General features: G+C 42.4%; 1 protein-coding gene across 1 annotated transcript in view; it reads right to left on the bottom strand.

The window, feature by feature from the left end:
- Positions 1-7,977: 7,977 nt before the first annotated feature.
- LOC142075279 (uncharacterized) overlaps positions 7,978-12,182 on the bottom strand; it is a 51,653-nt gene continuing 47,448 nt past the window's right edge. The window contains exons 10-13 of the mRNA XM_075136441.1: positions 11,615-11,748; positions 10,752-10,851; positions 9,552-9,728; positions 7,978-8,605 (exon numbers count right to left, since the gene is read on the bottom strand). Of these exons, the coding sequence (XP_074992542.1) occupies positions 8,353-8,605; positions 9,552-9,728; positions 10,752-10,851; positions 11,615-11,748 (664 nt within the window). The 3' untranslated portion in view covers positions 7,978-8,352. The remainder of the gene's footprint in view (positions 8,606-9,551; positions 9,729-10,751; positions 10,852-11,614; positions 11,749-12,182) is intronic.

The following is a 12,182-nucleotide window of genomic DNA, read 5'->3' as shown; positions in this document are numbered from 1 at the left end:
GCTTGCTCAGAGAACTGGTGGACTCTCCATCCCTCCATCCTTGGAGATCTTCAAAAGCCACCTGGACATTGTCCTGGGCAATTAGCTGTAGGGTTGGACAAGATGACCTCCAGAGGCCCCTTACAACCTCAACCATTCTGTGATTCTGTGATTCAGGTGATGGAGCTTTTAGATTGCTAGATCTTTGGGATTCAAGAGGAAATGGCACTCTTTTCCAAAGCAGCATATGTAATGAAAAATATAGACCCATCTCCTTTGAGTAACTTGGAATTAAGTGGCTCAGAAACATTACCTTCTTCTGCTGTTCTCCCTGGAAGTTCCACACAGCCCATTTTTCTGAAAATGAAATAATCTTCCTCTCCCCTCAACCTCAGTTGCAAGAACTGGTGTGCTGGCATAAAACTGCCCAAATACTTGTCGGGGGCACCAGGGTCATTCCAGGAGTGAGATCAGGGGAAAAAGTGTTTTAAAAATTTGTCAGTGCTTCTTGTGAAACCGTACTTGCATGATGTACTCCCACACATGCATACTTTGACTCTGTAGACTAAAGTAGGAGAAAGTGAGAGCGCTTCTCACTCTGCTGCAGTCATTGAATTAGACACTTGCAAAAACAGAAATCAGTGCTGTCACTACAGGCTGCAGGGGAGAAATGGGAGAGAAAATGTGATACTTGCTATGGCTGCTAGTTTGCTTACTTGTAGATGTTACTGGTTGTAACCAGTAGATGTTACTTGTAGATGTTACTTTTGGTGGGTGCAAGGACATTGCAAGCAGAGTATAAACATTTTAGAAGTAAAAAGCAATCATGTACTGGCTAATCCATGAAAAGTAGGGAGGATTAAACAAGCTATTGGGTGACTGTTAGTATGCTTACCACACTGATGAGCCAACCAAACAGACTTTGCTAGCCAAGCAGGCGTCATTCAAGAGGGATGATATACCATATACTCTGGTGCCATACCAGAACTGGATTCATGGTACAAGCACCTTCCCCACCTTGGACAGAAGGGATTACAGAGGGCTAGTTGCACACAGCAAGTCAAGAATTTCCTTATGAAGCAGGTTTTAATTTTAAAAAATTGCCTACTGTCAAAGCTGGACTGCGCAAATTTCAGTGAGACCAGAATTATAGCAAGAGACACATAGCTGTGAAGTTGCTGGAAGTCGAGTGCACGTCACACCTGGCTGCCATTTTCGGCTGTGGTTAGGAGTTGTTTCTTTGTGGAGACCAGCTGTTTCGTGTGCCAGCACATTCCGTACTCTTTCTGCCACCTGATTTGAAACTTCCCATTCTGTCGTTCCTGGTTTTTTGTTCCCCTAAGGGTAGAAGCCAGGGGCTGAGAGGGGTGATTTAAGAGTTTACTCTGCAGCACCTCTGCAGGGCTAAGGAAGTGCAACGGCACTCCAGCATCACGGTGCTTTTCGGCGGCCCCCTTGGTGGCAGTCCTGAGGAAGCTGGCCCTGCTGGCGGCGTCTGTCTTTCTTCTCACTGTTAGCCTCGTTTCTTCAGTTTTATTCTCCTTCGTCTACCAGACTGGAAGCCTCAGCTGAAGCAGGCAGTGGATTGAGGATGGCTGTTCCACAGCTCTCAGCTGTGAGGGGTAACGAAGAAACCGGACTACATCAAGACGTAGTGTGGGAATGGTTGCTCCGGATTAATTTCAGTGCCATGAGTCCGACATAACGTTTGTTTTTCCAACGTGTACGTATGCGATCCATTGGGTTCATACAGAATCTAATTAACTGTACATTAAAAAGAGGAGTTAGACATGCTGTTACAAGTCTGTTACAGGTTGACAAAAATAAGTCCCTGGTCCTAACATCCAGCATATCTCTCTTGCCGATTTGCTCCTTTCTTGGGGCAGTAAAAGTCAGTATTCTCATCTTCCTTGGATTATAACTCAGTGACATCTCCAAGCTTTCACTTCCCCATGCTTACATCCTGCTGTCTACACAAGGGTGGTACCGGTCAGGGATTTGCTGCTTTGTTAGCATCCTCTTGAGGGTTACAGCCACAATGCCTTTTCCTTTAACCCATTACTTCATAATTTTTAATGTTCTCCATAACCACTGCACTGCAGATAATAGAGCTGGCTTGCAGTTTCAAGATGATATATGAGCGAGCAGAGCATGAGTACCACTTTAAAACACAGATATTTATCTATAAAAGGCAGATAACTATTTTAAGCTTGGAAAGTTAAAGGCAACCGGTTTAATTCAAGATCAAAACTATATTAATTCAGGGAAGAGTTTCACTAATGTGAAGGTCTTAAATTATTTCTAGTCTTGTTTGAAAAAAACAGTGTAAAAGTGATGACAAAGAGAGAGCTCTGTATGACTGCTTGGGATTTCTTGTAACTCATTTTGCTGTTAGCAGAGATCCTGCTTTTTTTAAAGTTGAGGAATACACTACAAAGCAGTTGGAAAGCCAGCTGTCAGCAGCAGAACCACAAATGCTTCTAACAGTGGGTTGGGGAAGAGGCCTTTTTTTTTTTTCTCCCCTGGTATATTGAATGTGACCTACCTACCTACCTTTAACCTGTTACTCAAGGCTTGATTAAGGCCCAAAGTAAGCCTTTCCAGCATGAACTTTTCTTGCAGCAGAAGTACTGTTCAGATGTACTCTAACTACCACGCTCCTTCTGTGGCAATTTCCAGCAGCCATGGAGGAATAACTGGAAGAAAAGCTGATGGCATTTTTCCACCATGGATATGCAGGCACCCTGGGAATCCCACACTTCAAGGAATTGTCTGATTTATTGCTCTTTAATTGCTCAAATGAGTCACATGTGATCAGCAAGCCAACCTCTTCAGGCTCCACTGAACTTACCAAACGTGTACAACAATAACTGCAGTGCCATGCAGCAAAGCTGAATCTCGCTGCATTGGAATCACAGAATGTAGCATCAACTCCTGCTGGGGAAGCATATAGTAGAAGCATATGGCCCTGAGAAAAAAAATGCAATTTTTCACTTGGGCTCAGTGACACAAAGGGCTTTTTCTTTAACCACCAAGAAATGCACCGGTTTAACTGCTTTTAAACTCTAGAGAATAATGCCCTTTCTGTACCTGCAGGCTATTAGTATGTGTTCCTGTGTAATTCTGCTGTGACTGAACCACAGAAAACTCTTTACCTATCTCAACACACATTCTTCGATTTGAAAGGAAAGCCCTCACTTGGTACATTAAATACCGATACAGATTACCTCCTAAACACAAACAGTCATTTAATAGTTATTTACACTGCTAGTTGCATATCTTGCACATATATTTATTAATATATGTTTCAGACAAAGAAACCCTTCATGGATAAGGAGAATGATACTGGTAGCCAGTGTGGGACACTAACACCAATGGGTGTGCTGGAGTAGCATGTAAAGCTCCCTCCGTTGTTACAAAGTATTCAGGGTTTATTTGTGTTTGGTACTTTTTTCCTGAAGGCTGTGCTTCATTCTACAAGTATCATTTTTCAGTAATTTTCTTTTTTTTTTTTTAAAAGATAGCAGGAAGCAGACAGACACATATCTAAAACACAATTACAGCATTAGGTAAAATAACCTCTGTTAATTTTACTTCCAAATGTAGTTTTCTTCATGGAAAATATGAAAATAAGGGTTGTGGGACTACATACGCACCATGCATTCTGATCTGGGCTCATGAAGTGATGTGAGATAGACTTTTACAACCTCAGAAGGCTGGGCTATATAAAGGGATGCTCAGATAAAGGTCTCCTTTTGCCAGCCCCAGCACTAAAAGCCACACTGGCTTCTTGCCTGCTCTGCAGAAGCCAGTTCTCTCCTCTACCTGTTGTGGCTGGGGTCCAGCCCTCCATTCCTCACGCCTCAGTAGCATGGTAACAGTCTGGCGGGTTAAAATTCAGCTGACTATTGCATTAATGCTGTATGACAAGCTATGGGTGCCTTCCATCCCTGCTTGCAGCACTGTTTCTTCAGGGTTGAGAAGAGTATGATTTAGAAATACAGTGTCTCTGTAATACAAGTCCTGAAAAGGAAGGTGTCATTTCTGCACAGATATTTTCTGTGGAGTGGAAATGCACTTGAAATGGTGCATTTTCTAACTGTTAACAAAACCATTGCAGGTCTGGGGGGGACATCTGCTCCATTTCCTTCCAGGTTGTGATTCTGTAGGAACTGCACTGCGGCGTGGTCTCTGGTCAGCAAATGCTACTTTCCACTACAGTAGAAAATTGGACAAACTCAACACGAAAAATGAAGGTACTTTTCTAGTTCAAGCTCCCTGCCACAGCATGTGGCTGGAAGTAGAAGAGATGCTCTCACTTCCTTGCTGGTTGTGTGACTATCTGAGCATACTGAGCTTCTTGATAGCTAGTAAATCCATCAGCAAAATGACAGTAATGTAATCGTGATTCCACCACAGAATGTGATTTTTCAAATCCAATTTAAACCTCAACATGGCAGAGGTCCTATTTATTATCCTGAAATGAGGATTATTCAAAAAGATCATGATTTCATATTATTCTTAAATCCATCTTTATGTACCTATTCAAAACCCTGCAGTGCTAATAGAAATCATATTTCACAGGTGTATCACAGACAATATCACAATACTGTAGAGTTAGCAACAGTTTGTTGGTACTGTGCCACACTGGGTCTATGTCTTACAACAGGCTTAGCGATAACATGTAATTAAGTTCCACAATAGTAGTGTGGAGGGGGAGGTTTTTAAGGTACCTATTTCTAAAGTAAGGCATCACTAGGCCATTTTCAGTACAAACAGTTAAATTTCAGTGACGTTTCCCTTTTTAAAAAGAGCTAGGGCAAGACCAAAGTTGTGCCTGCATGCATGCGCTGCAGTTTGCAGATGTATTGCCAAGTTCCTCTGCCTGACGTCGCGTGGAAGCATTAAGCTCCCTCTGGAGCAGAAAGACCTAAGCGAGGTTTGTGGATCAATACCACTGATACTAGCACCAGTTCAACACTATTTTGACAGTAGAAATTAGTGTTTCCCTTCTTACAGTCAGGCCTATATTCTCATCTCAGTGCACAAGGGTTTTTGAGCCTAGTCTAAAACCTGCTGAAGTGAAAAGAAATCGTTCCTTTTAGTGCAATGTATTTCAGATCAGCCCAATTAACAATATTTATAGTGTTAGGCATCAGCTTTTGCACTTTCAGGATGAAAATAAACCCCAGATTACTGGTGAACTCTTTTACGGTTCTTTGTGTAATTCTTAAAATGTATTTCTATGTAATTCTAAGCATGGAATGATCATCAGACTGTGTACACATACCACACAACCCTGTCAGCATTTGCACAAAGTCTTAGTTACTATCAGCCAAGCTAACTAACATCCTTTGATGAAAAATAAGTCACACTATTTTTAAGGTATTTCTAAACGCTAAACTCATCAAGAGCAAGAAAAATACAGTGACGGGAGTTTTTTGCCTTTCTCTTCTAGTATATTGTTACAAACTATGATGGCCATTAAAAAATGGATGCAACAAGCCTCAAAATCTCAATTCATTTGAGTGCAAAGTCATATGGACTGCACTGTACAGTCAAGCATCTGTGGACAGTTACCTTCTGGAAAGTGAATTCCTGAACTTGGTGCCACTTTGTGCCCATCAGGCAAATAAAAGATCACAGCAGATGTACCTCTAGGCTTTCCAAGGGCAAAAGAGTTTGCACCATGTATTGTAAGTCCTAGCAGCTTAACTGTGTCTTTCAAGATCTTCTTTCCTCACTAATATGAATTTTCTCCCTATACTGAATCTTAATTCTTGTATATTGTTTTTTGTTTAGTGTGCACTTCGTTCCCGCTCTCCGAACAAGATATTGTCTCTAGGCATTTCTTCATCTGGCATAGCTTAATGCAGACCAGATTTAGATATTCAAATCAGCGTTTTGAGTGACATAGGCTCTTTGAGTGACATTTTCAATTTCAAATAATTTATCCAGCTTTCACATAAACAGTAAATACACTTATTGATACTGCCCAATCCAAAAGCTGAACTTTATACAAAAATTAGCAACAAAACAGAGTCAGGCAGTTTTCCAAATTGAACCAAATATTTCTAAGAATGAGGTGCCTCCGATGAAAACATTTTACCAAGCTCAAGTGTTGCAGTAGTACCTGCGTAATAATGCGTGGCAATAGATGAGGCCTTCGCTTTTCATGTTAAAACTGCTTTTTACTAATATGCAGTTACCTTCAACAAGGCAATTGCTTCTTGCCTTCATTGAAAAAGCCACCCAAACAATTTCATGTCATTTTGCTCTCTTTCTTACTGGCTGTCCCCTTGGCAATACATCATGTTGGTGTCCATGAAGCAATCCCACACTCGGGATAGCAGCGACCAGTGGGAGGAGAACACAGGTAAAATCACCCCAAAGCTGGGATTTTTCAGGTTTATTTCAAAGGGCCACGTTAACGTCTGAAGATAGCCAAACCTCTGATGAGCCCACTGGCTGTGGGAGCCTGAGGAACGCAGCCTGACAATACCACTGACCTGCCTCTTAGTTTATCAACATCTGCTCTGTGTGAGTTTCCAGCCTGCCTTCTGCCTCCTCCTCCTCAGCCTTCATGATAACACTACCCTCAACACCCTTTTTGTCTTCCTTTCCCAATTAACCCTGGATCTTTTTCTCACCATGCTGCACACCTCTACAAAACATTTGTCAACAGGTCACTACCTTGCTTTTTCATTCCCCTCTCTCCCCAACAGGAACTCAGAACTGGCACTGTTTAATTGAAATGCCAAAAAGAGCTCTGGCTTAAAATAAAGGGTCACAGGATCTTGTTTATCTCGCCTCAACCATCCCGCCCAAGCCTGCTATGACAGTGTGGAGTGTGGCTCCTCTGGGACACCAAGCATACATCAGGTTAACGTAGAAAACACATGCCTTGGTAGTGTTAAATCATAAATAAAACAGCAGCAGCAGGCACCTCCTCTGAGCATAAAACGCAGAAGCCTCCCTGTAACTTATTTAAGTCCTCTTCTCAGAAGCAAACCCTCTCTGTTAGACTCCTGAAATCTGCTTTACTTCGGGGAGTACAGCTCTTCAGCTGAGCTCACAAATTAGTCTGGCAGTGTAGTCCCCTGCAGCAGAAATCTCCAGAGCGGGCACAGCATGAAAACCATTGCCCGCCCGCCTTAAGACTAATTCCCCCCCAGCATTCACTGGAGTTCGGCACCACTGGCACTTGTGTGTTCAGCCCTTGGGGCAGACGAGAAGACAGCCGTACCACCGATGTGTGAAGTGTTTGGAAAAACCGTTTGAAGAAGCCAAGGGGGAAAATCAGCATCCTATTCCTCTGCTGGCACCAGCCATTTTTAGCCTCCCTGTGTTGATGGCTCTGAAACACTGCGCCTTGCTGGTGTGATGCTGGTGCTAGTGTAGATAACAGGAGGGAGCAGGGCAGATGCAGGAAAATGTCCACAAGTCTGAGGTCAGGAGGAACAAATCGGTAAGTGCAAAGGTAAAAAGCAGTGATGGAAAAGGGGTGATCCACAAGAATGTCGCTGGCAATTTGACTCTTCTCTAAGGTCCCAGGTGCAACCTTCCCGTCACCATCGAAACCACCTAGCCAACAAATTGAGGATGAAAAACATAGGGAAGACTTTTACCACTACTATCAAGTTTCCTCATACATGTGTTTCATGTACCTATTTACAGGTACAGATATTTACTGAGACAGTCAGATAGCTGTCTGTTAGTCTGCTATGAGCAGGGTAGGCAGGTGTTGCATACTCAAACTTTCTATGACTGATATGAAGGCTAGTCTGGGACTCACTCATTTTGGAAACGTGCAGATTTCTAAGTTTCCGAGTTTTCTTGATTTGTGCATTTAAAGAAAAGAGTTGGCAAACAATGACACAAGATATATTAACCTGCAGATGGTTCAGTTGTTGAAATTTTTGCACATTTTTCAAACATATCAGCTTGGATTCGGGCTCCAACTGTCCTGGCAAATGATGAAATGATGGCTTTCACGTATTGCAGTGAGAGATGCATTTATTTTATACACAGGCTCATCATCAACTTTAAAAAGACAGCTAGCACTGCCATTATTTTCACAGGGAAAGTACATTTCCTCCCCTCTTAATGTTCATATCTAACAAAACTTTTTTTCCTCTCAAAAGTACTGCTGTGTATATCACTAGGTGCACGCTCTATCTGGAGTCAATTTTCTCTTCAGGTTCAGGGTGATTACGTGGCTGAGCACTAACTACAATTACTGATGATGTGGGGGAGAGCTGTGTGCATGGCATTCATCAGTGAAGACTAGACATCCCTCCCTGACACTCCCCTTCCCCTCGCTGTCCCCTGACACTCTAATTGTCAGTTTTCCTGAGAGTGTGAAGCCCGGGATTAGCTGCGCTTCACGAACTCCGGCAGCTCCATGCCCGTGCGCACAGTAAGCGCTCCAGCTTTTTCCAGGGCAAAAGCCGGGTGAGCAGCATCAGTGAATTTGTGCCTGATAGTGAACAGCACCAGTCCTCTCTCTGCATTGAAGAACAACAGTCTGCCACCGCTGTAATCCAACAGGATGCCGATCCTGGCCGGGTGTTCTGTCACACGGACATCACTCATGACACCAGTGTGAAGAAATCTGTAAAGAAAGCTATGGGAAAATAGGAACCAGAACACAGTGAGCCTCCTCATGGTGATTTACCAGAAATAGCCTACTGCTTAATTCCCACCTATTAACAGGTGGCAGCATACAGCAGCATATCACATGGCAACAGCATTTTGCTCCGTATGTAAGCAAAGCGAATATGTCATCGCTTCAAAGCCCTGCTTGGCATGTTGATGAGCCCTTTCAACTTGGCATCTTTGGATTCTCAGGACAAGCGCAGGCTTGCTGTAATCATATTAATCCATATCTTTCTTATTACATGTCTTTTGGGGATTTAAGCATGAGCTCTGCTTTGGCAAAACCCTTTGTATCTCAGATGTTTCATTTAGGTAGTTATGTTCATGCATCTATACAATTTCACACTAAAAAAGCACACTTGTTTAGATCAAGAGCACCTTTACACCACTGACAGAGTTATGCCTTACAAATCTCTAAGCAGCCTGGCACTGGCCCGCTGAAGGTTACCCCAGTGTCTGGCAGTCCTGCCACAGTGGCAGGCCTGTCACTGTGGAGGACAAGGCAAGAGAAGGCATTCTCCATGGAGGCTTGACATCTCCTGCAGATGGATATAGATTCTAAAAAGACTGCATTTATGGGAATAAATACACTTGCTGGGATTTTGTGAAGCAGTTTTGGATATGACATTCCCAGAATGACAAAGCAGTGGCAAATGCATTTTTTAAGTTTTATTCACTGGCTGGGTGAAGGGCAGTAAATTGGTCTGAGATTAATTTTATTTTTTAAGGTGCTTTATAAGATTCCTAATTAAGAGGAGGTCTAAAGTTCCTTTGTAGTTGTCCTTTTCTGATTACTCAAATTTGCAGAAAGAAAGCAGACAGACCCTTTCTGCTCTCGCGATTCTTGCAGCTGGCCAGCTTTATTTACGTGAAGGACAAGTAACTTCCCAAGCAGCTAGACTGACTCTTTTTACCTGGTTTGTGTAGAACAGCACCGCATGCACCAGGAGGTATCACTCAGCCCCAGGACGCTGCTCCGTGATGTTGCCTCATAGCAAATCCCAATCCTGTAGCTTCTGGAGGCAGAGACAACGGTTTCCCAGTAATGACGTCCCCGAGCAGGCAGCAGTTCACCCAGGACCGACGGAAACCTGTTTGTGGAAGAGGTGTACAGTAAAGTGAGTGTGGTGGTAGACCAAGCATATTGTGATATTTCTTATAGTCATGTCATGCAGCTGCATCTAAAATTACTAATGGATTGCACTCTGTTCTTCTAACTGCAGGGTTTTATCGAAGATTTGAATGTCATCACTGAGAGTCATTTCATCTTTGCAAAGATGGACTCATCTTGAGGACTGAAAACTATGCAACTTTACCCAAAATTATAGGAAGCTAACAAAAGGTGGAAAGGTGACTTTGGAGGCAAAAAAGATCTCAAATTTAGCAGGCTTTTTCAAACTAGAAAGCATGGCTGGTTTAATGCATTGTGTGCATTCAGCCGTAACAGTAAAAAAAGTGTTTAAACCAGTAATACCTCATTAACTTTTAAGAAGTCGTACCAGTATGGCACAACTTATACAAGTGGACCTGTGCTTCTGATGGGACTGATATCAGCATGTCAAAAAAAATCATGTTTGCAATGGATGGAGCTAGCCTGGTACAAAGGTTCTGACATATCCCAGGAGCACTTCTGAGTTCTCCAAAGACACAGATGCTTTGGAAAACATTACCAATAAGGCCCTCAGTAGAGAAGCAAAGTAAAAGGATTGATTACTTCTACCCACAATATTTTCAAAAGTAATTCCACAAATCTGGCCTTCTCAGGGCAGCAATAAGTTGCTTTGAGACTGAAGTGCTCTGAAGGATTAAGCAGTGACCATAGACTGAGGCAAACCCAGCAGTCCCAGTAGGCACCACTGCCTTTTTAATTTCTGGAAGTTCCTCAGTGCGACACTGAACTCTTCCCAGCACCTCTATCAGTGCTGCTACTGGCTTTATTGAGACATTGCAATGCTTGAAAGGAGGGTCAATCACACAATGTCCAGGGGCTATATGAATGAAATGATTCAGTTCTTCTACAAAATTAGTTAGTGCCATGTGAAAGCTACTTATAGGCAAAAATAAGAGTGAGGGACCCATCCTGAACCCCGCAGGGTGGTCATGCTGCTACTCACCCAGTGAATTTGGCTTTCTCCGGAAGGCGGATCACCGTTGCATTGGAGGAGATTTGCAAAGCGGGATGGGCTGTGTCGCTCAGCAGGCGAAATCGAGTTCCTGGTACAATTCATGACAAAGAAACACCATTTCTGAGAGGCTGGCAACATTAACACAAGATGAATCGTAAAATGTTCAGCAACAATTACTGCCATCTTAGCTGGCAGGCAGGAGCGGCAGAAAATTGGGTGCAAATGCAAGGACTCTCCCAAGCTGTGCCCTATCAGGATGGCAATCTATTATTCAGAAATGTAGCTAGGTGATAAAGAAGTCTTCATTATTCAAGAAGGTTGAATAATTTTCAATCAATTGCTTTTTCGAAATAGCAAATTTGAATTTTGAGGCTGGTTTGGAGGAACCATACATAATTTAACACTATTTATCTGGAAACCTTAAAGTTTAAATTATCCGTTACATTTTAAAGCTGCTCTGCATGCTTCCTCATCCCTGAAACCCAAAGTCCATAAGGTTTTAATTGAGGGTTTTTTTAAAGATCATGGCATCTTTTATCAGGATGTGTTCTGCCAAACTCAAGCAAACTGAGGTCACTGAAGAACATTTAATCATTTCCTATCTCTGACAGAATTAAATGTTTTTGCTTCTGAGGTCACATCAGTTTTACATTGACATAAATCTACCAGCTTCAAGAGAAGTAGTCCCTGATTGTGCTAATTTTAAGCAGATAAAATACAATCCCTTTCATCTCAATAACTTGTTTACTTCCATATCAGAATGTTCAGTTATGATTTCTGGAGGAAAATGCCATTTTTGGCTGATTTGCGCCTCCATCCCATTGTTTTGACATCAGAAAATGGTGATCTACCTTTAGTTGAGATGAGAGCAGCTTCACTTTGTTCACTTGTCCCAAATGGGTTGACAGCTCTCAAGTAGAAGAAGTAGTTCACATTGGGCTCCAGGGATACTTTCAGTTCAGGCCTCTTTATACCAGCAAAGGATCTGCAAATTTTGAAGATTTTCATACATGAAAATGTATGCAGATATACAAACCAAGACAGCATAATTTATGCAAACAGTTAAGCCACCTAACAGTATTGTTGACTAATGAAACAGCAGGCACCATAGAGAAACTCCAAATTGGAAAGGTGAACACTGTTTTCACAAACAACTGGGTTATGTAGGAGCTTTGGCATTTTACTTGAGGTATCCTCCTTACTTCATCTGACAAATTTTCAGGCCTTTGTTCCTGTACCACCTTCTCACTCAGTGCAGTCATTTGGTATAATGCTCACTTCATGTTCATTTTGCAGCATAAGTCATCACATAAAAGGCAAGCAGCACAGAATCAGATTCTCATCCGCCTTCTGTAAAAAGGCTGCATTACAAAATGAACAAGCTTCTGAAGGGAAAAAACCCTTGTAATTAATTCAGGT

Source organism: Calonectris borealis, chromosome Z (genome assembly GCF_964195595.1).
Source record: "Calonectris borealis chromosome Z, bCalBor7.hap1.2, whole genome shotgun sequence".
NCBI classification, from domain to species: Eukaryota; Metazoa; Chordata; class Aves; order Procellariiformes; family Procellariidae; genus Calonectris; species Calonectris borealis.
This window is presented reverse-complemented; position numbering and strand designations above follow the sequence as displayed.